Here is a 27230-nt window from a genome sequence, read left to right as displayed (position 1 = left end):
ATTGGAACTGCATCCCGATATTAGAGGGAGCACAGGAATTGGGGTCTGATGCAATAGATGGAAACTGGGAACTGGGGCTCCGCTGTGTTAGAGGGAGCACGGGAACTGGGGTCCAGGAGAATTTGCAGAGAGCATGGGAATCAGGATCTAGGTCATTATAGAAGGAGCAGGGGAACCTGAGCCAGCTGAGTTTAAAGGGAATGCAGGACTCAACACTCAATGAGCCGGATATCAAATACTGGAACTACCAAACAATTGTACAGTGGATTATTGGAGTTTTACTGTGGTTGAGTAAATTGTGTTAAGATTCACTGGTTGAGACACAGTTTTGTCACAACATGGCAATTTCTGGTTTCCCTCATGACAGTGAGCAGTAATTTAGTACATTGCATCAGAGTAAAATGTATCAAAGCTTAAATATATTTAAGCAGAATGGAAACCCAATGAATCAGCAAACACGAACAAGGGATTAAACTTATAATGCGTCCCTAAACTTTGGTCAGTTTTGTCTCATTTGCTTAGTCATATTTTAAGAAATATAACATTTAACTTAGACTGTGTGCACTGGATTGAGTTCAGTAGTATATAATTGCCAGAAATTTTTGTTTCCTTAACAGGAAATATTTCTATTCACCTCAGCGTGTGAAATGTAGAACTCAGGAGGAGGATGTAGAAGCTTCTGTTTAAATTACAAGTTCCTTTTAAAAATCCCAGCTGTAGACATTTCAATGAACTAAAAACTGTTTCACATATGAACTGGGAATATTTCACTTCAGTGGACACCAAGGCTAATGCGTATGTTTGCCCCCTGAGGGCTGCAGTAAATGGGGACTGGAGTGTAAAATATTGCATTAAGTGAAACTGGGTCATCACTGCTCTGTCACTCACAGCTAAGCTATGCTTTTGTAATGTGATGTGAAAAATGCAGCCTCACACTCATCTGGAATAAAAAACCTTGCTTGAAGTTGTATGTTCTTTGCATAATTTTAAAAACAAATTAATTATACAGACTTTTCATGCTACTCAGTGGTTTATCTCTGTATTTCAAGTTCAATAGTTGTGTACTGGCATAAATTCTCTATAGTTATACATTCTGGAAAGTACTATGGTTTATAACAGCAGTATGCATTGATACCAAATGAATGGCTTGAACTAATACAACAGGATAAATATGCAGGCAAAGGAACAGCAGAAAAATGAAATAAATGTGAAGTGGCAAGGGGGTGAATCTAAATAAAATTCCTATCCCATCCCTTTCCCTCTGATCCCTGTGTTATCCACTTTTACCCTTGCCTCATCCAAATTCTACCTCCTCTGTTGTCATGTTACTCTGCTCCAATTGTGCACTGCTCCCCTCTCATCTCCTTCATTATTCCCATTCCCCAAACCATGCCTCTTTCTACACCTCCCTGTCCCAACCTCCTTCCCTTCTATTGACTCCTCTCCCATTCTTTCACAACACTATTTCTACTTCAATAAAAATAGAAGATTCTGGAAACACAGAGCAGGTAAGGAAACATTTATTGAAAAAGAAAAAGGTTTAACATTTGACTGAAGATCCTTTAACAAAATTGGGAAATACAGAAAACAACTTGGTTTTAAATTGCAGAGAGTGGGGATGGATAGAATAAAAAGAATATCTCTGACAGGGTAATGCCAGTGGTGCCACGGGGTAAACAAGTTCACCTGGTTAATGGGTCAATTGGGGTAAATAGAGAGAAAGCCCAAACAAAGGAACATAAAAGCGGTGAAATGAGGACAGTCAGAGTGAGAAAACAGAAAAAGTATGTCAGTTACAAAATACAGTTATCGGACATGCCCAGCAGGCCAAGGCTATGCTAATGAAGTGAGATAAACTGAGCCAATGCCTAAGACACTTAACTTTAATTACTGAAAGTTGCTGAATATGATATTAAGTCCCAAAGGTTGCAACATGCTGGGACAGAAGATGAGATGCTGTTCTTTAAGCTTACGTTGAGCCTCATTATAAAGGGCAGGAGATCACAGACACATCTGAGATATTCCCTTTGTCCTACCTAACTCTGCCCCACCCCCTCTGCAACTTAAAACTAACTTGTTTTCGCTCCTTCCCGGTTCTGAGAAAGGATCTTTGACCTGAAACATTAACTATTCATTCCACAAATGCTGCCTGCACTGCTCAGTGTTTCCAGCACTTCCTGTTTTTATTTCAGATTTCAGGCATGGGCAGTTTTTTGCTTTTCATTTATTTCCTCTCCTTTCCTCACACCCTAACCCTACTCACTGGCCCATTTCCCTCACTCACCCCGATCTGCTCCCAGCCGCCCTGTAACTCCACACCCTCACTGCTCAAACCCCTCACTCACCATCCCACCACTCCATCAGTGTTCACCCCTTCACTCCACATGCACCAGACCCCTTCATTGCCCACCCCCTCACTCCCTCCAGACTCTCACTGCCCTACCCCCTACCCCCAGACCCTCACCGCCCCACCCCTCACCCTCCACACCCTCACTGCCCCACCCCCTCACCGCCCCACCCCCCCTTTCCACCCCCTCACCGCCCCACCCCCCTCCACCCCCTCACCGCCCCACCCCCTCCCTCCCTCCACCCCCTCACCGCCCCACCCCCTCCCTCCACCCCCCCACCGCCCCACCCCCCCCCCCCCTCCACACCCTCACCGCCCCACCCCCTCCCCCCTCCACACCCTCACCGCCCCACCCCCTCCCTCCCTCCACACCCTCACCGCCCCACCCCCTCCCTCCCTCCACACCCTCACCGCCCCACCCCCTCCCTCCCTCCACACCCTCACCGCCCCACCCCCTCCCTCCCTCCACACCCTCACCGCCCCACCCCCTCCCTCCCTCCACACCCTCACCGCCCCACCCCCTCCCTCCCTCCACACCCTCATTGCCCCACCCCCTCCCTCCACACCCTCACCGCCCCACCCCCTCCACACCCTCACTGCCCCACCCCCTCCCTCCACACCCTCACTGCCTCACCCGCCGCCACTCCTCCACCTTCAGAACCTCTTCCCTCCCCACCGCTCATTTCCCGCGCGGCTGTCATCGTTCCGACCTGCCCGCCGGCCAAACGGTGGGACGGCAGCCCCGGTTCTCGCCTCACGGCCCGGGCCTGGGCCCGACCGCGCTCCGCTCGCCGCTCCGCACGGACGAACGCTTCCCGCCAGAACCAACGGTCCAGGGTGGTGGTGGGGGGGACGCGCTGACGTCAGCACGCTGCGTCGTCCCGGCTGGCAGCACATGGGAGATGGGCCGAAGTGACTGCAGATGGGGGCAGGTTCACCTCTCCAGCAGCAGAGAACAGCCCTGAGTGTGGTACCCAGCACTGAACAATGTCAGTCTTGGCGTACAATTGAACACCAACCCTCTGCTCCAGCAGCAGGCATGCTACCCACTGAGCTGCAACCATGACCATTACCCAACCAAGCCCAGCAAGGTCCTTGACGTGATCATGTTTTCACAACTGTATCCACCACATGGTTTTGGAGTGAAGATTTTCTAAATGGAGCACTCTTCAACAAACATATTTTATTACATTAATTGAATTTTATGTTACATAAATTGCTTGATGAAATAATCCACAAGTACAGGGCTTGCTACTGTCTTGTTCACATACAACAGCAGCTGTGGGGATCCAGTGCCCTAAAGTCGCACAGTCATCGATGTCTGCAACATTGCATTGTAAATAAAAGTGTTATTGAAAGGTACAAACTGCTTTGTGATGATCTTGATGGCCTCCTGGGCAGCAGTTCCTAGAAATATGAACAGGTAGTACAACACTTATTAAGTGAAAGAATTGCATTTGCAAAGCAGCTTTAACATCTCTCTTGGAAAATGCCAAATCACTTCACAATCAATGAAGTACATTTGAAGTGCATTCACTGATGTAGGAACTGTGGCAGCCAATGTACACACAGCAAGCTTTCAGAATCAGGTTTATTATCACTGACAGATGTCATGAAATTTGTTTTTTGTGGCAGCAGTACCATGCAAGACGTAAAATTACTATAAGTTACAGAAATAAATAACTAGTGCAAAAGAGGAATAACGAGACAGTGTTCATGGACCGTTCAGAAATCTGATGGTGGAGGGAAGAAGCTGTTCCTGAAACGCTGAGTGTGGGTCTTCAGGCTCCGACAGTAGTAACGTGAAGAGGGATGGTCCAGAAAAAAAACAATGTGATAATTGTCATTTCCGGATAAAATGATGGCTTGACCACTGAGGGCTAAAGATCAAGCTTGACATTGGGCAGGGTCCACTATTTTTCAAAGCAGTGCCAATTAAGAATGCAAGGAATGTTTCAGTTCAACTCAACCAAAAGATAGCAGCTTCAAAAGTGCAGCACTCCCCCTGTGCCACACCAGAGAGTTGTCCTAGATTTCTGTGCACCCACTGAGTATGGAGGTCAGTGTTAAGCAACCTTAAAAGGTACTGGTAGACTACAGTCCTTGAAGATACAGATTTTGATGGCAAAAGCCAGTGGTATAATCGGGACCCAACATCCCCAGCCAGAACAGAAATGAGGATCAGGTAATTCCTCTGTCAACTTGCTGTAAGTTGAGGACTAATTCAGCACACAAAATTTGTATTATGTAAGAACAATCATTTCAGCTTGGTGGAAATACTAATTATGGTATACGTAAAGGATTTTCAGGAGCTTCAATCAGGTGTATGTGCTTCATTCTCTAACTAGACTTTTGCTGCAATGAACTATAATACATGGTTGACAATGTTCTGAGCAGGGATGCCATTTTAAATGGCTTGTGTATAATTGGGGTGATTTGCTTCATTTTTCACTAATTTTTCAGGATCCTGGTACTGCTAGCCCAGCCATCATTTATTGCTAATCTCTAATTGCCCTCAAGTAGTAGTAGTGAGCCATCACTATGAAACTCTACAGTACTATAGGTGAAGATACTCCCACAATGCTCTTGGATAGGGCATTCCAGGATCTGGACACTGTGGTGATGAAGGTACAGTGAAATAGTTACATCAGGAGGGTGTGAGGATTGCAGAGGAACCATAGAACACTACAGCACAGAAAAAACAGGCCTTTCAGCACTTCTAGTCTGTGCTGAAATCTTATTCCACTAGTCCCATTGACCTGCACCCAGTCCATAATCCTCCAGACCTCTCCCGTCCATGTATCAATCCAATTTATTCTTAAAACTTAAGAGCGAGCCCGCATTTACCATGTCAGATGGCAGCTCGTTCCACACTCCCACCACTCTCTGAGTGAAGAAGTTCCCCCTAATGTTCCCCCTAAACCTTTCCCCTTTCACCCTAAAGCCATGTCCTCTCGTACTTATCTCTCCTAATCTAGGTGGAAAGAGCCTACTTGCATTTACTCTGTCTATACCCCTCATAATTTTGTAAACCTCTATATTGAGTGTGCAGGTGCCTACTGACCTTGCCCTTATCGATGGTAGAGATCATGGATTGGGAGGTGCCACTGGAGCAGCTGGGGGGGGGGGGCCAGTGGGTAACTGGAGTGCATTTTGTAGTTTGAACATATTGCAGCCACTGTCGAATGGTAACATACAGGATGAATGTTCAGGGTGATGGATGGAAAAACAATCAAAGTGGGCTGCTTTGCCCTGGATGATTTTGAGCTTCTTGAGTGTTGTTGGAGTTACATTCATTTAGGCAGGTGGAGAGTATTACAACACATTCCTGGCTTGTACACTGTAGATGGTGGGAAGACTATGGTATGAACTTTGCTCCAGGATACTCAGCCCTGATCTGCTCTTGTAACCATTTAGTAATGCAGATGGTCCAGGTGAGTTTTTGACCAACGTTGACCCAGAGCGCTCTGCAATGGTAATTCCATTAAATGTCAAGGGTAAGTGGTTAGATTCTCCCCTGTTGGAGATGGGCATTGCTTGGCACCTGTGGCACAAATGTTACTTGCCACTAATCAGCCCATGCCTGTGTTGCCCAGCCTTTGCTGCATGCAGGGATGGACTACTTCATTCCCAGACTTTGATTTTCAGGATTCAACCAGTTCGCTGTAGTGGGGCTACAAACTTGCTCTGAGTGATGGAAAATGAAGTTCCTCAGCCAGACTACATTGTCTTTTGTACTTTCAATGTTTCCTCCATACGTTGTTCAACACGGAGGAGCATTGAATCATCAGATGAGGGAGGACAGCATGTGGTAGTCAGGAGGATGATACCATGAGACCATGGAGTTGAGGTCAATATTGAGGATCCCTGGGCCTACCCCCCGCCCTTCCATTTGCATTCCACCGTGCCACCTTCGCTGGTGGGTCCATCCTGCCAGTGGACATTATGTCCCCAAGGATGGTGATGGAGCATCTGGCACATTGTAAGGTATGGATCTCCAAGTACAATTGTGTCAGGCTGTTGCCTGACTTGTCAGCTATCTCAATTTAGACTCCAGTCTCCTGATGTTTTTGAGGATTAGGTACAATTCTATGACTGTTGGTTAAATGAAATTTTTGAGATTAAAATGGATTCGCTTTTGTTAGGCAAACATAACACCAAGCAATGGCAGAAAAGTGACCTGGGGTACAGGTCACCATGATCAAACAGAAACAGTTAAATTGGCATTTAAAGGAGACAATTTGCATTTAAAAAATACTTCATGAAGCGGCAGGGCCGGGAGGGCTCTTATTTCGATAAAATCAACCTGAAAAGTAGCTGCAATCAGGAATAATTCAATATAAAAATGTGACATACCTCCCAAAAATGAAGCAACAGCATGTGGTTCTGAAGCACCATAGCGACAACTGAAAGAAAATGTACCCTTTTCAGACAATGTCATTTGTATAGCTCACTGTGAACTTAAGCCAACATAAAACATGGTGAACACTTCCCCTTAAAGGGACCATGCAAGAAATCTTCCCTGCCCACCTCAATCTGCATTCAATACTTTTCAAGCTGAATTAGTTAACTCTGCTTTCCTGATTGTACTTGATTTAACCCTCAACACTATTGAATGACCACTGTGAGAGACCACATGGATACAAAACTGAGGTTTGGAAGACAGTGCAGGACACACGCTGCAAGCATGTTATCAAGTGGAGTGGAATAATTACCCCATCCCCCTACAACACAATCCCCACCAATTCAACATTCTGATGGAGCAGGGGCAAGGGGTTGTGATACATTGAGAGAATATCAAAGGGTTCAAAAGGAGCAGTGGACAAGGGACTGTGATGCCCCACAGTTTTTGGGAATTCTGAAGTAGCCAGGGACAGAGGATGATGGTCACATATACAAAGAGAACGAGGGGCTTCTCTCAGAGTTGATGATGGGGTTTGAGCAGCAACAAGTGTGACCTCACCCCAGCTTTCAGACCCCATCTTGGGGACACTGCCCCCACTCACTGTCTGGAATAGTAGAAAAGGTTTAATAAACATACAACTCGTGGATGTAGTCATCCTTCACTGATACCGAGACGCCCCATTCCTGCAGCAGGCTGATCACACACGATTTCAGCTTCCCAATGTCCTCTTCAACCTGGTTATTATAAACACCTACAGAGAGAAAACCACCATTATCTTCACAAAGTACCACATTTAACAAAAAACATCCCAAACCTGAAAGCTCTGACTTGTAATGGGATACAGTTCTATAGCATCCTTGTTCCTCCTCTGACACCTTGCACAAGGTAAGGAAAGTTTCCGCCTGGAATTTTCCCTTCCCTCCCCTCCTACTAGTGCCCCAGATGTGATCAGACATCTCAGCCTGGTCTCCTGAGAGCCTCTCTCCTGAGATGGAAACAGAAAGATCAAGGAAAGAAAGGGAAGAGTCAGAGACTGACCACGTGAAGCTGAGAGCAGGGTGGAAACTGACAGCCAAAGTAATGAAATTGTCAAAAATGCAGACTTACTGCTGAATTTACATCAGACGGATTTTTGTTAACCAGAAGTTAATTAGGGATGTGAGGTGCATGGAGCCAAAACATAGCCCTGATTTTATAGAACAGTTGAACAAACTTGAAGAATCTCAAATAACGATGAATTGGAGTTCAGGAAGGAGATAGGGAGCTTAGTGACATGGTGTCATGACAACAACCTTTCCCTCAACATCAACAAAACTCGAGCTGGTCACTGACTTCAGGCAGTGGGGCAGTGTACACACTCCTGTTTACATCAATGGTGCCGAGGTCGAGAGGGTTGGAATTCAAGTTCCTAGGAGTGAACATCACCAGTAGCCTATCCTGGTCCAACCACGTAGATGGCATGGCTAAGAAAGCTCACCAGCACCTCTACTTCCTCAGGAGGCTAAAGAAATTTAGCACGTCCCCATTGACCCTCACCAACTTTTATTGATGCACCATAGAAAGCATCCTATCCGGATGCATCACAGCTTGGTATGGCAACTGCTCTGCCTGAGACTACAGGAAACTGCAGAGAGTTGTGGACACAGCTCAGCACATCACGGAAACCAGCCTTTCCTCCCTGGACTCTATCTACACTTCTCGCTGCTTTGGTAAAGCAGCCAACATAATCAAGGATCCCAGCCACCCCGGACATTCTCTCTTCTCCCCCCTCCCATCGGGCAGAAGATACAAAAGCCTGAAAGCACGTACCACCAGCTTAAGGACAGCTTCTAGCCCACTGTTATAAGACTATTGAATGGTTCCCTAGTACGATAAGATGGACTCGACCCCACCACCTACCTCGTTATGACCTTGCACCTTATTGTCTGCCTACACTGCACTTTCTCTGTAACTGTAACACTATATTCTTCGTTCTGTTATTGTTTTCCCTTGTACTACCTCAATGCACTGTGTAATGAAATGATCTGTATGGATGGCATGCAAAACAAAGTTTTTCCCCTGTACCTTGGTACATGGGACAATAATAAACCAATTTACCAAGACATGCTAAATGATCTCCTCCCATTACTAGAGTGGACAGAAACTAGACCCAATTCTGACTGACGTTGTGAAAAGAAAGCACAATTACTGACAAATACTGCAGGACCATGACTGAGCCCCATGATGTCACTGAATTACTAAGTCCACAGCATCAGGCAGACCAACAAATCAATAAGGCACTTCCACCAATAAGTTAGTGGACCAGAAAAGGAGCAGTAAACTAATAATTCACAGATCAGTGAACAAAGCAAGTAGTCAATAAATGAGTAGAGTAGTCATGACCAGCTGCTGCTTGCCCTAACATTGACTATCTAGCTGCTGCCAGTTTCACTGTTACAGCACATTGTAATGCACGATGAACGGGTACCTTGCAGTTGATGATCAAATAAGAAAAAGGGTTCGATTCTTACAAAGTAGCCTGCAAGTGTGTCTAAAAATACTCAATTAATCTCTTGGAACTTCTTCCTTTCAAAAAAAGGTTTTGAGGTTGACTGAATTTAATGTTTCAGTAGTGAGATTGATAATCTCTTTGCCAACCAAAGGTCCAAGGGATCTGGAACCAAGGGTGATAAACCAAGCTGAAGATACAGATTATCTATGATTAGTGACACAGGCCACCTGGTCTCCTTCTGCTTCTTTGTGTTTCGTGTTCCACTGTGGGTTTTCCTTTGGGGAAAGTGGTCACTGGGAAGCAAAGTTAGGGAGCAGTAAGGAGAGAATAGAGAAGATTGTGAAAGCAGTCACAGGGTGAAGCAATCAGATGTTTCTGAGATACAGTGGAAAAGGAGGAAAATGTCAGCCAGTATACCACCAGAGAAAGGTTACGCATGTTGGATTCACAGATTGAAATAAATGAGGCTTGTAAACCAAAAAGGACAGAATTCAAGGTGGATGGTTTCTTGGTTAAAAACAAATCCAGATTTTAAATGCTTTCAAAAACAAAAGGCCTGTGGGGGGTGGGGGAGAGGGGGGGGGTGCGTGGAACCAAAATTATAGGAAGATAATCAGAGAGGGGGAAGGGGAGGACCTTGCAAACCACGCATATAGTTCCGGGGGCCAAATCTAAAAAAAATTACACATCCTTAAATTTTATCTATAACAATTTATGGAAATTGACAGTCAAGTTTTGAAAGGGTGCTCTACAGTGATGTGTCCAAAGCCTGCCCTTTCACTGATGGAATAAACTGATTCGGAAATGTTCACACTCCACATTGCAGTGGGGAATGTTTATGCTGACAACACTGACACCCATTAGACAAGGGTGGAAAATTCCCCAGGTACGTCCTGCTCTCAAATAGCAGGATAAAGTCAATCCAGTTGTTTACTGCCCACATCAGTCTACTGTCAGTATGCAAGGGGACAGTACTGTCAACAACAACTTCCATCAAGTAGCACCTAATGCATTACAGCCTTGGTCAAAACATGAACCAAAGAGCTGAATCTCAGAAGTGAGCTTGTGCGACATTCTTTGACATTAAGGTGCCAAATGTCCAAGAGTAGCATCAAGGGGCCCTGGTAAACCTGAAGGCAGCAGGAGTTAAAGGGGAAACATTCCAGTGTTTGGAGACATGTGTCACAGAAAGGAAGAGGATTGTGGTTGGAAGTCAATGATCTGAGCCTCAGAACATAATGCAGGAGTTTCCTCAGGGCATTGTCCTAGACCCAACCATCTTCAACTGCTCCATCAGTGACCTTCCTTCCAATACAAGGTCAGGAGGTGGAGATGTTTGCTGACGAATCCGCAATGTTCAATTCCATTTGCAACGCCTCAGAAAATCGAGCAGCCCAAAAGATCCAGGCAACATACAGCCTTGCGCTAAGTGGTGGGTGCCACACAAATGCCAGGCAATGACCATCTCCAACCACCTATCCCTGACCATCCTAGAATCCCCTCCAACACAAACCTGGGGCCATAGATCAAAGAGCAGTGCAAGACTGGGTATCCTTTGGTGTGACTAATGCCTGAAACATCAAGCCTGTCCATCATCTACTAGGCACAAGTCAGGACAAAGCAGCCCACTTGATTGGCACCCCACCCACCTCCCTAAACCTTCAGTCCATCTACTGCTGACGCACAGTGGCTTCTGTGTGTATCATCTACAAAATGCGTAACAGTTAATCGTCCAGGCTACTCTGTTAGCACCTCTCAAACATTCGACCTCTCTCATCGAAAAGGTCAAGGGCAGCAGGTGCATGGAAACGCCACCACCTGCAGATTCCTCCTATTCCCACCACCGCCTCCCCTCCCCCCAAATAATTCACACATCATCCTGAGCTTGAAATACATTACCAGCCCTTCACTGTCACTGAGTCTAAGCTCCAGAACATATGCACCCAATGGGACTAGGAGCACCTTCACCAGAAGGACTGCAGTGTTTCATGAATGTGGCTCACAATTTAAGATGAGCAATAAATGCTGCCTTGCCAGCAACACCCAGATCCCAAAAATGAATATCAAATAAGGCACATTACAGTAGGATTGTGGATATTGCACTTCACTGTGGAAAGAGCAACCAGAAATGGCAGTGATGAAGATATCATTCCCTCATTCACAGGCTGCATTGTTACTATACCTTTAATTGAGGCTCTTCAGGCAAATAGGAAGAGGGGAGTTATCCACAGTATCATAGCCAATATTTATCCTTCAACCAACATTATGGAAACCTCTCCATCATCTATTCTTGCTTTGTACTAATTGTCTGTACTTTTCCTATATTACAACAGCAACCGTGCCTGCAAAAGACTTATTTGGCAGTAAAGTAGCTTGAGGAAGGTGCCAAATAACTTCAATTCTTTTTCTTTTTAACCTGCTAACCCAGCCCTGCCAGCATCAGCTATTCTCTTTTGTCAAGTTGGTAATGTTACAACCGAATGTGTGGAAGCCACAGTAAGTTCCGTAGCAGAAGGAAGAACAGGTTTACATTGCCATAGATATCTGAGATATTTTGTTTTCTTCAAAATAATCCCATGCAATCTTTTAGCTTTATCTGCAAGCATCACAGACCTCGGTTTAACATCTCACCTAAAAGACGTCCCTCCAATGGTGCATCATTCCCTAGGTATTACTGTGGCAGATTCAGCTTGATTTTTTTGTTCTGGAGTTGGACAAACCCAAAACATTCCGATTAGGTGGGGGAGAGGGGTGGGTAACAGAGGTGTTACTGAGCTTCATCTGATATTGACAACAAGGTAAATGGTGCTAAAAGATGATTACATTCATATCCATTCAAATTGAAAAATATGGTTACTTCTATACCTGGCAATGTTACAACTAGATAGGACACAGATACCAGAAGATTGTCACATACCTGGGTATCGCCCATGTTGCCTGTGAAAGCAATCCACAGCTCGTAGCATTATGTACAAAACCATTTCACTGTCAAGGTTCTCCATACATGATGCTGGAAAGAACAACAAAATCCTGCTGATTAGAGAGAGGTTTACACTAAAAAGGGAATTGAACACAGCCAAAATGGAGTTAGGATTATCACACAGGTGTGTAAAGAATGAAATTCAGAGCATTCATGCACCGGAAGAGTGGTGAGAAATGACAGTGTGGGGCAAGGTATAGCCGCCACATCATCAGCTCCGGCATGTTCCACAGACTCCATAGATTGAGGGGTCAAGACAAACAGAGGAACAGTATCTTCTCAAACAAAGCATGGAAGCAATTTATGCCACATATCAGCTATAGAGAAATGCAAGCAACAATTCAAGAGATTTAACCCATCAGAGATCACCTATCCATAGAAATGGAGGAAAAAAAACTGCAGAAGCTGGAATTCCAGAAACAAAAATTGCTGGAAGCTCTCAGCAGGTCAGACAGAATCCATGGAGAGAGAAAGCTGACATTTCAAGTCAATGATCTTCATCAGAAGTGAGAAAACAAGTTTTTTTTAAAGTTGCAGAGAGGGAGCGTGGAGAGGACAAAGGGAATGTCTGTAGTAGGGTATAGACCAAAATTGCCGAAGTTGCCACTAGACTAAAAACTGGCAGTTGAAGACAAAAGATAAAAAAAGGAACAAATTGAAACAAAAATCCACAAGCGTGTCTGCAGAGGAAAAGGAGGGTGGTTACCTGAAATTGGACAGGAGAACAAGAACAAAGGAACCATTTCAGGAAACCACTCCTTTTACTCTCATTGTTTTCTCCATACTGCATGTTCGAACGAAGGCTCCTTGACGTGAAAGATCAACTCTATTTCTCTCTCACTGGTGCTGCCCGACCCGCTGAATGATTCCAGCATTTCTTAACAATCCAGAGAAACCACACAAGAAAGGGACAAAATTAATAATTTTATTTTATGCAGCAAGTTCTTGTGATCTGGAATATGCTCCTGGATATGTGATGCTTGTAAGCTCAACAAGGGGAATTGTATGTGAAAAGGAAAGACAGGCGACCCCTGTGTTATGGCAGTTCAGGTTATGGAAATTCGCCTGTACAGAATTCACAAATTATTATGCAAAAATTTGAGATACAGAATAAATACTCTCATGGAATTTGTGAAAATGAACCAACACAAAATTAATCTTTTTTTCCAACTTGCATTTCTTGAGCCATGCACAGATGATGGATCACAATACAGACCATTTTCTAGGAATGTAACCCGCCCCTCCCTGTAACACAGGGGTTGCATATATTGTTGGGCCCTGGGAAATATTGAAAGGAATGGCTTAAGTGGACAGCTCTTTCAGGGAGTTGACACTGGAGTGCAGCTCCCAACAACACTCAAAACGTTTGACACCTTTGAGGATTAGCACTCCATTCTCCTCTTTAAACATGTGTTCCCTTCACTACCAGTGAACAGCAACTGCAGTGTACATCATCTGCACAAGTGTACTGTAGTTACTTGCCTAGATTACTCCGAATAACGTCTCCCAAATGCACAACCTCTACACCAAGAAGGACAATGGCAGCAGACAGACCACCACCTGTAGGTTCTCCTTCAAGTTGTGCACCACTCTTACTTGGAAGAATATATTGACATTCCTTCATTGTTTCTGGGTCTAAATCCTGGAACTCAATAGGGACCGACAATGATGGCCTTACCAGCAAAGCAATGCGGCACGGCAGGGTAGTGGTTAGCGTAACGCTATTACAACGTCAGCAACCCGGGTTCAATTCCGGCCACTGTCTGTAAGGAGTTTGTACGTTCTCCCTGTGTCTACGTGGGTTTCCTCCGGGTGCTCCAGTTTCCTCCCACATTCCAAAAACGTACGGGTTAGGAGCTGTGGGCATCCTATCTTGGCGCCGGAAGTGTGGCAACACTTGCAGGCTGCCCCCAGCGCATTCTTAGTAATGAAAAAAGACGCATTTCACTGTGTGTTTCAATGTACATGTGATTAATAAATAAATATTGCATATCTATCTAATATCATGAAAAAGGAATAAATAAAAATGCTCCTACCACATCATCCTGTACCAGACGTTACATGGGTGCCACCGTGACTTCCAAATAACACATAAAAGTGGTCACAGGATTTATCTACAATATGTCGACATGGACATGGAGGGCTGAAGGGCCCGTCTCTGTACAGTACGACCCGATGTGCCATAGCACAGGTACAAAAGAACAGAGCAATCAGCAAATGACAGCAGTTGGTTCACCGGATGCCTTGCAATTAAATGGAAATATTCCTCAACTCATTAAATCTGCTAGTTTAACAAACAAGGGAAACAGGTGCACGAAAACACTGCCACCTCAGAGTTCCTCTCCTAGTCACACATTATCCCAAATTCGACATACATCAGGTATTCCACCATTATCGCCAACTCCTCATGACAACATATAACCAGCATGAATTTAGAAGGGCCAGGATTCGAACCTACTCCTGACAATCATGATGAGTGGAAGCCAGAGATGTGAGTTGAAATCTCAGTGCACACCAGCAGAATACTGACATCTGGTGGTGATGTGCAAATCCCCTCATAGACAGTCTGCACAATCCCCCAGAACACTTTCAACCACAAGGAGCTAAACATTCAATGGTGTGGAATAATCTGACTGCACGGTGATACCATTAATGCATCCTCTGATTACTCTGTGCCTTCCTACACCATCCTACATCCCTCCCAAAATGGACGTTTAACAGCATTATCCTGTTTTCTACGATCGTCTACACCTTTGACAATGCAGCACTGCTGTTGTATAGGAGATGGTGAAGATTAAAACCCTGGAATAGAACTTGGAAAAAATATATTTGTAGCTGTATAGGATAAGATATCTTTACTAGACAAATGTACATCGAAACACACAGTGAAATACATCTTTGCGTAGAGTGTTCTGGGGCAGCTCGCAAGTGTCGCCACGCTTCTGGCGCCAACATAGCACGCCCACAACTTCCTAACCCGTACGTCTTTGGAATGTGGCAGGAAACCAGAGCACTCGGAGGAAACCCACGCAGACACGGGGAGAACATACAAACTCCTTACAGATAGCAGCCGGAATTGAACCCGGATTGCTGGCGCTGTAATAATGTCATGCTAACTGCTACACTACTGTGCCTGCCCCTATCCAAAGTGTAAAACTTTGGATAGGCCACATCTGGAGTACTGTGCGCCGTACAGAAAAGATTTGGAGACTTTGGACAGGGTGCAGAAGAGGTTCATCAGGATGCTGCCTGGATTAGAGAATACTAGCTACAAGGAGAAGTTGGACAAACTTGGATCGTTTTCTCTGGAGTGTTGGAGACAGAAGGGCGACTTGATATAAAATTATGAGAGGCTTAGATGGGGTAGATCACCAGAGGTTTTTTTCCCAGGGTAGATATATCAAATACTAGGGGGCATCAACTTAAGGTAAGTGGGGAAAGATTAAAGGAGATTTACGAGACTTTTTTTTAATAAAAGCACTGAGCGTGGTGGGTGCCTGGAACATGCTGGTAGGGGGTGGGTGGTGGAAGCAGATACAACAGCAACATTTAAGAGGCATTTAGACAGACAAATGAACGTGCAGGGGATGGAGGGATACAGACCACGTGCAGGCAGATGGGATCAATTCTAATTGGCATCATGCTCTGCACAAACATCACGACCTAAAGGGCCCGTTCCTGTGCTGTACCGTGCTATACGACATTTGAAAAAAGTAGTTGCAATGGTTTCAGCATGATCCTCATCAGCCTTACCTACTCCGCATGACAAGCATCACATCCTCTTTCTATAAAAGTGCCCCCTTTAAGACCACAAATTGAGAAGACTCACCTATTTGATCCTTGTTAGTAGTCTCTGCATTGAACTCCTCTGCCAGTGACCGACAACGTACAAGTCGTAGAAAAGCAGCGTTCCTGCCTGGAGTTTGAGACAGTGTGATTAGGTGCAAAAACATTTAAAATACTTTGGTAAAACATGCCAAATGATGTGAGCATTATCTTCTATGTCCAAATCATATCAAGTTGGAAGGAAAATCTATTTACAAGTAAATGCTGGGCTACCCAGACTGTTTGCTTCATCAGCTCAGTGCTCCATCAATAACCGTATCTGTATTCCAAACTGCTGATCACAACTGGGCTGACAAGATGCTCTCATCCAGCTTGGTCTGGTACGGTCCCAAACCTTTTCATCTCACTTCCAACTTTAAGATGTAATTGAATTACGGGAAAGGTCTAAGGACATGAATGGGCTCCTCCATTCCTACAGACTACTTTACATCCACCCCTCTAACCAAACTTCAAATCACCTGGCCTAATATCTCCTTCTGTCAGTTTTTGTCTGCTTACTCTTTGTGAGCAGCACAGCAATGTTTTAATACATTAAGGGCATCACATTAAACAAGTTACTTGGTTAAGGCGCAGGATTGGAACAGCACTTGGAATGGTCTCTAGGGTGCCACTCAGAGTGCTTCAAGAGAGGCCACAGATGTGGTGCAGCATAATGGTGCCATAGAGGTACTGCCTCACAGCTCCAGCAACCCAGGTTCAGTGTTGAGCTCCAGTGGCCTCTGTGTGAGGTTTGCTCATGGCCCCATGGATTTCCTCCTGCATCCCAAAAACGTGGGTCGGTAGATTAGCCACTGTAAGTTGCCCCTAGTGCATAGGTGAGTGGTAGAATCTAGTTCAAGTTCAAGTTGCTTTATTGCCATTCACCCATATGCTATAAAAACACATGGAAGAACAAAATGTCGTTTCCCCCAGACTCACACAACAGAGGACGTACATAAAACAGAAGACATACATTAAACACAGACAAAAAAATTGTGCAAGTACAAATAGTGCAAAACACAGTTTATACAGAATAAAAAATTAGTGCAGAGTTAGTGCAAAACCGAGTTGGACAAAGAAAATCCAGAACTCAGTGTGTTGCACTAATTGTATAAACATGTTCAGCAGCAGCCAAAGTTCTCATGCGCCGTTGTGCAAACCAGGGCTTTCGACGCGGCGTTTGTCTGAAATTGTCTCCAGGGTATTCAGGAGCCTGGGGGGGAGGGGGGGGAGAAACTGCTGTACAGTCCAGTAGCTCTGGCCCGGATGCTCCGGTACCGCTTGCCAGATGGCAGTGGGATAGTGGGAGTTGATGAGAATAAACAAAATGGGATTAGTGTAAGTGGATGCTTGATGGCCGCTTGGACTCAATGGGCCAAAGAGTCTGTTTCCATGAGGAAGGCTCACACTTCAAGGGCAGGGATGTGCTCTAGAATCACATACAGGGTCAGATCAGGCAGGATGCCTTCCATGAAGTTGAATTTCTTACAACAATCTGATGGTTTAAGGTCACTTTCACCGAGACCAGATTTGTATTTCCCCGGTTTCCAAATGCAACATGAATTCACAAAGAGCCATGAGATGTGAACTGAGAGTCGCTGGATTAATATAACCCGAGCTGCCGCACCCACTTTGCACCCTAACTCACACCACACCACTAATAACAGTACTCTAATTATTGGTTTATGGGGTTCAACGTACACAATGCTTGCAACACGTGTCATCAAGGTCACTCCTGGCCTTGCCAGTGAATGCCCATGCCTCATAAATAAAACAAAACTTACAGAAAAGCCAAATATCTTTTTCAGAGATGGTCTCAGGAGGCTGAGGGAGAAACACAAGTAGCATTTAATTGTGTTAACTAGCAACAGTTCTAAAGAAAAAGGAAGCTGTAAATAAACATAGCAAAAGCACACCCATGCCTCACAGAACCACACACAGAGAAAAGTCTTGGCCCTGCACCAGTGCCTCTACTTCCTCAGGAGGCTAAAGAAATTCTGTTTGTCCCCTTTGACTCTCACCAACTTTTACCGATGCACCATAGAAAGCATCCTATCTGGATGTATCACGGTTTGGTATGACAACTGCTCTGCCCTGGACCGCAAGAAATTGCAGAGAGTTGTGGACACAGCCCAGCGCATCACGGACACCAGCCTCCCCTCCTTGGACTCTGTCTTTACCTCTCGTTGTCTTGGTGAAGCAGCCGGCATAATCAAAGACCCTACCCACCTAGGACATTCTCTCTTCTCTCCTCTTCCATCGGGTAGAAGATACAGGAGCCTGAGGGCACGTACCACCAGACTTAAGGACAGCTTCTACCCCACTGTGACAAGACTATTGAACGGTTCCCTTGTACAATGAGATGGACTCTGACCTCACAATCTACCTTGTCTGACCTTGCACCTTATTGCACTGCACTTTCTCTGTACCTGTGACACTTTACTCTGTACTGTTATTGTTTTTACCTGTACTACATCAATGCACTCTGTACTAATTCAATGTAACTGCACTGTGTAATGAATTGATCTGTACGATTGGTACGCAAGACAAGTTTTTCACTGTACCTCGGTACAAGTGACAATAATAAACCAATACCAATACTGTTGACTGAAGCCATTTGTTTCAATTGAAAGCTTAGAGGAACCCAGCCAGCTTGTGATGGACTTAATATTGGTTTAAAATCTGTTAAGACATATTCCTCAATAAATCATTATTATAGCCAGAATTTCCCTTTTATGCTCCCAGTGATGTGAAGAACTGAGTTCAATCTCTTCAGGGCAGAGAAGGGCAAGAGGAAATTGAACAGAGCTGTTAAAAATCATGATGTATTTTGATGGAGTAATTGAGAGACTGTTTCCTGGGACAAGAGGAGTCAGAGGACGCCGACTCAAGCTGGAGGACATGAGAACAGCGAGTTATTCTGATCAGGCATGCTTTACCTGAAGGGGTAGTAGAAACTTTCAATAGGGAATTAGACAAATATTTGAAGGGAAAAGAAAAAAATACAAGGATGTGGAGACAGAACATCAGGGAAGAATTAACTGAATAGCTCTACCAAAGAACAGGTCTGATGGCAAAATGAACCTGGACCGCCCTTTATGATTACTGATAGAGTTTTAAACATTGTTTTCAGTTGTCTAGCTAAGTATGCAATGACAAGAGATGATCAGTAGGAAGTGAGCAACTGTATCCTGTGTCTTCAAGGAGCTCTCTGAAAACAGTGGATCTGAAACTGAAGAACATAGAGGCATAGGTTTTGATTGGTGACAGGACAATGCAGACAAGGAAGCAATGGGTCAAGAAGAGGCTTGGTCCTCCTCAGCTCCACAATAGCGTTGACTTAAGGTGCATTACAAGTGTCCCGTTCAAAAGTGGTCACATTCCACAAGGCAACAGTTTGGCTGCAAGGCAATCTATGACATCGAGAGCCGACGGTTAAGAGTCACTTCTTGCAAGAAAGGAAAGAGACAAATCAAAGAAAAACAGGATGGATAAAATACAACAGCTAAATTGTCAGAGCTTGAAACGCCAACCAGCAAGAGCGATGATGCAGAATACTCCTTACCCTACCAATTGATCCCAATATTTCAGTAACATAGTCACTTATAATAGAGGCGTCTTCTTTTGCTTTCTCACGGTATCTAAGGGAGAAGCAAAAACATAAACAGAACTCAGTAACAAGAACTATACATTATATACAACTAAGCAACAAAAGAAAGAATGTGACTGACAAAAATGGTTTAGGCCACAGTACTGGTCACCAGATCTTCAATTCAGCCTGAAGACTCAGTGTGGTGTAGCTCGAAGGAAGCAGGACGTCATCAGAGCTTACAGCCTTCAAGTGAGCTGATGAGACTACACTTGGAAAAATGTATACAGATCTGACAGCCCTATGTAGAGAGGATAATGGGTGTTGGTCAATGAAAATTCACCAGATTGAGTTCTGGGACTGGGTTCGTCACATGTGGAGAAATTAAGCATAATAGGCACAAAGTCTCCAGAGTTTAGAAGATTGAGGGGTGATCATATTGAGCTGTATAACATTTTATGGGGCTTCACTTCACAGAGTAGATGCACAGGTGTCGTTTATGCTGTCTGCAGTGTCTAGAACTAGGGATCACAGTCTCAAAATGATGGGTTGGAACATTCAGGACAGAGGTGAGAAGTAATTTCTTCACTAGAGGGTGGTGCATGTATGGAATTCATTACCCAAGTGGGCTGTGGAAACTCGGCCATTGGGCACATTCAAGATGGATTAGATTTTTGAACATTAAGGGGACCAAGTGACACTGGAATCAATGCAAGAAAGTGGTGCTGACTAAAAGATCATCAAGATCTTACTGAATGGCAGAGTAGATATGGGGAGCCAACTCCTGCTTCTATTTCTCAGTACCACACTGGATGTATCGGTCTAGATAATGTGGTCAAACCTTTGCAAGGGACTCTCATCCAAGAGGCCAATGTGTTAGCCTGTAAGCCAAGGCTGATGTTTCAAACCTAACAATCAATGAGGTAACATTTAGACCAGATATCCCAGGAGCAATGTGCAACACAGAAGAATACAAAGGTTACTGATGTCTGGAGTCAGGTCACAATGACCACACAAAGGAACAGTTGGTAGACCACTGGGATGAGACAAAAGCACCAAAATACACTAAACTGTGGAAAAAACAAAAGCTTCCCGTTTTTAATCACCATATAAATCCTCTATGTGACAGATGTAAATCGAATGTGGCTTCTTTGACACATATTTTGGTCCTGTCCTCTTTTGGAAAAATATTGGAATGACATTTTTAACATCATCTCAAATGTATTGAAGATTGACTTACAACCTCACCCTATCACTGCAATTTTTGGATTACCAAGGATAGAGTCTGGCCATTTATCTGCTTCTGCTAACCGTATGATTGCTTTTGTCACATTAATGGCCAAATGATCCATTTTGCTTAAATGGAAGGATCCAATACCCCCAACTACTTTTCAATGGTTCTCTCAAACTATATCATGTTTAAACTTGGAAAAAATTAGGAGTGGTACTGTTGATCCTTCACTTAAATTTGAAGATATTTGGAGTCCATTTATTCAATATTTTCACATGATACAGATCCCCTTTCAATAACTTTCCAATTTAGAGGAACAGAGTTGACGACATAATATTGCTCTGTTTCTACCGAGAAATTTCAGTCCAGTCCTTTTTTTCTTTTTTTTGAAATTTTTCTGTTTAGTTTGGTTTGATACATTGTTTATAATTTTTCTTATTGATTTGGGGATTTTTTTTCTCTCTTTTATATATATAATAAATCTTTTGCTTTCCTTTCTTTTATATTATATTCATTTACTAACAGATCGTGGGATCTACAGATTTTTCTTTATATTTTATTGTTCTTTATGATTATCTATGCCATGATTGTTCTCCTGATCTCTTTGTATTACATGTACAAACATTGATGTTATATATTCATCTGTATTAATTTGAAAACTAATAAAAAGATTGGAAAAAAAAGAGCAAATGCTTTGCTTAAATCACTTGAGTTACATACACGTTCTGTAGCCGAATAAATCTGGTCGAGTCTGCTATCATGTCTGGGATGGTGCCACGTACAGGTAGATTCCCCAGTCCCTCCTTTTCCACAAACTGTTTGACTGCTCGTGTTAAGATCCAAAACGGAGAGCTCTATAAATAATACCATTGGAAGATCGGTATAAGAAAATACACGCAACCAAGAGTGCAGGAGGACACCCACACATGCACATCAGTGCAGGCATACAAATACACACATAAAAAGAATAAAGATTTCCTAATAAGTGTGACAAATTTAAATACATTTCTTTTTCACTTGTTACAACTCAGCAAAATGATTTCTTGTTGGTACTCAAATGACATCCTTTAATAAACCGTACCTATTAGGGCACAGCAGCATACAGAACAAAACACCAGATTTTGGATACTTTTGTGATTCTGCATCAGGGAATAATTGCAAGTTCTTTTCTTTTCAAAAGGAAGCTCAGACATGACCCTGACCATTAAGTGCCCTCACAGTGAATAGACTTTGTATTTAGGCTCACAAGTCTGAACAAATCACTAACTTCACAAGAAAGGGGCTAGTAATTGGGGGCGGGGGTGGGGGAACAATCAAATGGAAATCCCAAATGCTGGTGAGTTCACCCAACTCTAAAGAATGCACTCGGTGATATTACACGATGGATCACAAATGCCATGCATCAATAAGCTCTTCTATCTTTTGTTGGGGTCATGGGGAGAGTTGGGGAAGACGTGCCCCTGCCCAGAGCTCACTGTTAATTGACTCTGTTGGGGATAAGAGGCTATCATTAAGGGTACTTTTCTCCCAGTTTAAGCTTTGTTTGCAAGGTAGTTTTTTTCCTTGTGTTTTATTGCAACCTGTGTGTCGATGTTAGTGCATCGCTGATCCTTGAATAGTTCTTGTACATTACTTGGAACCTACAAAAGTACAAAAGCAAAGGACAGTGAATATCATGGAAACGGAAGGCCCACCTTCAGTTACAATATCAATCACAGCATTGGTCATACAGCACACAGGAGGCTATTTGGTCCACTGTAACTGTGTTTTCCAACCTTGTACTACCTTAATGCACTGATGTGATGAAATGATCTGTATGGACGGCATGCAGAACAAAGTTTTTCTCTGTACCTCGGTACATGTGACAATAATAAACCAAGTTAACCATTACCCCCACATCCCAGATCTTTCACCAAACCCAGCAAATTGTTCCTTTTCAAGTAATTATCCAATTCCTTTTTGAATGTTACTGTTGAATCTGCTTCCAGCTCCCTTTCGGGCAGTTCATTCTAGATTATAACAAGTCACTGCATAAATAAATGTCTCATCTCCCCTCTGATTCTTCTGCCAACTACCTTAAATTTGTCTCTTTCAGAATCAGGTTTATCTTCACTGACACTGATGATGTGAAATGTGTTGTTTTGCGGCAGCAATACAGTGTAAAGACATAAAATTACTATAAATTACAAAAATAAATAGTGCAAAAAAAGGGAATAATGAGGTAGTGTTCATGGGTTCATAGACTGTCAGAAATCTGATGGCAGAGGGAAGGAGCCATTTCTGAGTCGTTGAGTGTGGGTCCTCAGGCTCCCGTACTCCTCCCCGATGGTAGTAATGAGAAGGGGTTAAATCCCTCCCACCATTGAAGCAATTTCTCAAAATGCCCTTTCATTTCATAAAATATGCAGGACCCAATAAACTAAGTTGGTACAGATTGCCTTCCTCATCCTTATTTACAATGCAAAGAGGAGCATAATCATCGACCAACTTGTATCCTCCCGATACCCATTTAATATGGAGTGGCTAGGGGAGGGGTGATAGGGGTTACATTGGACATCAACAATAATTATCCCTGAGGAAAACCTGCCTAATCCAACACCCAACTCAACCAGATATTATTTGTCACCTCCAGCTCAAGACATCCTTCTTCAGGCTTTGGTGAGTCAGGCAATATCATGTGTCAGAAGGCAACAAGCAATGCAAGAATACACTAGCAGTTGTACCTTGGTAGGATTCAAGGCAGTGTTGACATTTTTGATGGCTTCATCAAAGTTCTCCTCGTCTACCGGTGTTCCCTCATCATTTTTCAACAACCCTGAATTAGATTGCAAGAGAAAAAGAGAAGTGATATTCAACGGTCAGCAGGGCACCAGCTGAATACAGGTAACCAAATAACCTCATTCTTGAAAAGAAAATTTAACAATTCAGTCCAACAAAATATTTTCACCGAATCATAGAACAGTACAAAACAGGAGTACACATGCAGGGAAGCTGGTAGATATCATGAAAATAGACCACATTTTCAATTTTAAAACTATCACAGATATTTTTCAGACAATGCAAGATGCCATTTGACCCACTGTGTCTGTACCAGCTCTCTGAAAGAACCATCCAATTTCACTCTGCTGCAATATTTTACTTTCCAATTATTTGTCCTATTTTTGAAAGTGTTTTGCATCCCGTCTGGCAGTGGATACCAGAGCATAAAGGTGTTTCCTTATGTCACCTATAGCGCCTTTGCCAATTGCTTTTTTTCTGTTTTCTAAACTTCATGAGGAGGAGTAGGCCATAGAGCCCTCAAACATCCTCTGCCATTCCATATCACTGCTGGGCCATAGGTGGTGCCAGATCTGCCAAATACTTCTAGCTTTTTCTAAAATAAAAGAACTGACATAAAATTTGCAACTGCCAATGTGTGACATTTGGTAGAAAGATACTGTCATTGGACTGCACAGAGATGGTGATTCTATCTCCTGAACTAACAGGGATCTTACAATAAAGCTGCAGCCTCCAAGGTCAATCTGCTGCTGCTGGCTTGCCCAAGCAAGCTAGCTAAACTGCAAAGCACGACTGAGACACCAGAAACTGCAGATGCTGGAATCTGGACTGATGCAGGGTCTCAATCCAAAGTGTCCACAATTCCTTCCCCGCCCCCCTCACCCCAGCAGATGCTGCTTGATCCACTGAACTCTTCCAGCAGATTGTTTGTTGCATTCCACAACATGTCATTGTATGGGGACTTTAGCACATGACCTAGTTGGTTCAATCAATCCCTGCTGTCAATACCGCAAAAGTGATTTAAAAAGATACCCAAAAAAAGGATATTCGCATGCATAAATTTTCAGGTGGCACAACAATGCAAAATAGAAATTATACGATTCTATACCTTGTCGTATTAACTCTCGAAATGCTTCTTTTTCTTTATAGGTTTTTGGCAACTGGCTGTCGTGCTGTGGAGTTTTATAAAAAAGAGCTAACATGAGAATCCCTGTTCACAGTTGATTCCGTTTACAAACACCAATCTGACACAAGATCAATGGCATTAAAGCATCATTTCAGGACACAGTAGTGCCATAGCATTAAACTGAAGCAGTTTCATACAGAATTGCATAACATAGCACCTTTCTCCATCCTAAAGCCTGAAGAGTTTTATAAACTATGATCTTTGAAGGATAGTCACTAAGGTAATGGAGGGAACTCCCTCATCTCTGCATCATCATCCGACTCCAACCCTTCCTCAGCCTGACCTGCACCCATGCCACTGTTACCGCTCGACTTCACTATTCCAATATACTGCTGGCTGAGCTCCCTTGTTCTGCCCTCTGAACCTTTCACTCATTCAAAATAGAAGCTTTATCTACTATCATCCCTGTGCTACACTGGCCCTATTCTTATGATGTGCCTTAAGACATTCGGCCTTATTAAATGCCCTACATAAATAAAGTTGGATCACAGTAAGATGCCAGACACCAATGAGATAATGAAGTAAGAGAGACAGCAGAAAAAAAAGGCCATTTGGCCCATTGAGTCCACACCACCACCAATTTACACCAATTCCACATTAATCCCATCTTTTATTCTCCCCACTTAATGACCAGATTAATTTTACTTTTTAAAATGCAATGCCGATTGAGATATACATTGACCTGGAAGAACGCCCTAGCTTTTTTTTCAATTTGACTCATGGGACCATTTACATCCACCTAGGGAGGGCTTAACATCCTGTCCAAAACACGGCATTAACTGCTCGGCCAACATTTCGGTGCAGTACTGAGATTTTTGTGCTATGGGACAAAACCATCCCCTTCTGAAAATAACAACAGAAACAGGCTTTTCACACCTGCTCCACCATTCAATAAGGTCGTAGCAGATCTTCTACCTCAGTGCCACTTTCCTACACAGACTTTGGATATTGGATACACAATATCCAAAGGTCTGTATTTCTCTGTCCTGAATATACTATGACCGAGCCTCAACAGCCCTGTTTGGGTAGAGATTTCCAAAAATTTATTTGAAGCTTCGTCTTATCTCAGCCCTGAATGACCACTATCTTAATCTGAATCTGTGACCCTTGATTCTAGACATTCCAACCAAGGAGAAACAAAGGACTGCAGATGCAGGAATCTAGATGATGAAAAAACAAGAAGATGCTGGAGGAACTCAGCAGGTCAGGCAGCATCGGTGGACAAAAGCATCTTGTTTTTTCATTCCAAGGAAACTGCTGTGCCTGCACCTACCCTGTCAAGCTTATGAAGAACTCTGTATGTTTCACTAAGATCACCTTTAATTTGTCTAAAAGTACAAGTCCAGTCTGCTTAATCTCTCCTCATAAAACAATCCCTCTATCCCAGTAGTCAAACTGGCGAACCTTTTGTGTGTTCACTCCCTCTATATAAAGCATGTCCTTCTTTGGGAAGGGAGGCTAGACCTGTACATAATATTCCAGGTGTCATCCCAGCAGAGCCAACTGTAATTGCAGTAATCAGGCCCCGAGGCAAGAGTGTTGTCCACTGAGGCACAGCTGATCCTTTCTAACAATAACCCCAATAATGGGACATTACAGTAATTGATTGGACCCAAATTATTACATTTCTAAAAACGTTATAATGAAGATTGCATTAAGATCATTTTACTGCCCTTTCACAATTTCTATCTCTGCCCTTTTAGCTTAAGGTACTGATTTGCCTTCAGTTATAGTTCCAAGAACAGTTAGCAGTTAATTACCAAGTGACTTTAGTTCAAATGCAAGGACACTCAAACTAGCCTTGGTATCCTATAGTTTTGGAAGGTTGGGTCAGGAGATTAAACTCTTAACCTCTAGCCAGTGAATTGTGGTGTAGGTTTCAGCCCAAACAAGATCTGGTTTTATCAGTAATGTTCCTTCATGAGATAGCCCACTTTATCCAGTCCCACACGTTAATAATAAAAAATATTAGAAGAACTTCAGCACAGAAATTCCTCAAGGAAAACCTGCAGGAAGGAGTGCAAGGGCTCACCAGTAAACACGAGACAGAAATTTCAATCCCAAAAGGCTAAAGACACGGGATTGTAACATAAACACTGTGCAGACATTACAAATACTTATCTTCCAGATTAATAATGACATTGAAAATATATGTTAGTGAGATCTATGTAGATTATTTTCTAACATGTGCACTATTATTTGTCCAGTTTACTGGAACTCTGTTTACGATGAGAAAATCAAGATAATATCAACAGGAAATCAACATCATACCTCTTCACACCACTTCTCCAGATACTTGGCTACCACAATTATCCATGGTGTGTGACTATGGTCCTGCAGGGTTTATGGAAAAAAACATTAGAAATTGCATCATGTACAACTACCCCAGTGAACACAA

The 27230-nt window shown here is 43.4% G+C and overlaps 1 protein-coding gene across 3 annotated transcripts in view; it reads right to left on the bottom strand.

Annotated features, from left to right (window-relative positions):
- Positions 1-3510: 3510 nt before the first annotated feature.
- The window catches only part of nae1 (nedd8 activating enzyme E1 subunit 1), a 34247-nt gene continuing 10527 nt past the window's right edge, over positions 3511-27230 (bottom strand). Inside the window, exons 9-20 of one of the 3 annotated variants that reach the window (XM_052028433.1) lie at positions 27104-27166; positions 24755-24818; positions 23592-23683; positions 22449-22508; positions 21589-21722; positions 19614-19689; positions 17833-17872; positions 16053-16139; positions 12161-12253; positions 7389-7503; positions 6704-6753; positions 3511-3754 (exon numbers count right to left, since the gene is read on the bottom strand). In XM_052028433.1, coding sequence (XP_051884393.1) covers positions 3645-3754; positions 6704-6753; positions 7389-7503; positions 12161-12253; positions 16053-16139; positions 17833-17872; positions 19614-19689; positions 21589-21722; positions 22449-22508; positions 23592-23683; positions 24755-24818; positions 27104-27166 — 984 coding nt within the window. In that variant the 3' untranslated portion in view covers positions 3511-3644. Of the gene's footprint in view, positions 3755-6703; positions 6754-7388; positions 7504-12160; positions 12254-12929; positions 13101-16052; positions 16140-17832; positions 17873-19613; positions 19690-21588; positions 21723-22448; positions 22509-23591; positions 23684-24754; positions 24819-27103; positions 27167-27230 lie in introns of those variants that run through there. The other 2 variants (XM_052028434.1, XR_007957353.1) reach the window with 2 other exon arrangements.

The sequence above is a fragment of the Pristis pectinata genome, chromosome 13, assembly GCF_009764475.1.
Source record: "Pristis pectinata isolate sPriPec2 chromosome 13, sPriPec2.1.pri, whole genome shotgun sequence".
NCBI classification, from domain to species: domain Eukaryota; kingdom Metazoa; phylum Chordata; class Chondrichthyes; order Rhinopristiformes; family Pristidae; genus Pristis; species Pristis pectinata.
The sequence above is the reverse complement of the archived record's forward strand: the minus strand, read 5'-3'. Positions and strand labels throughout refer to the sequence as shown.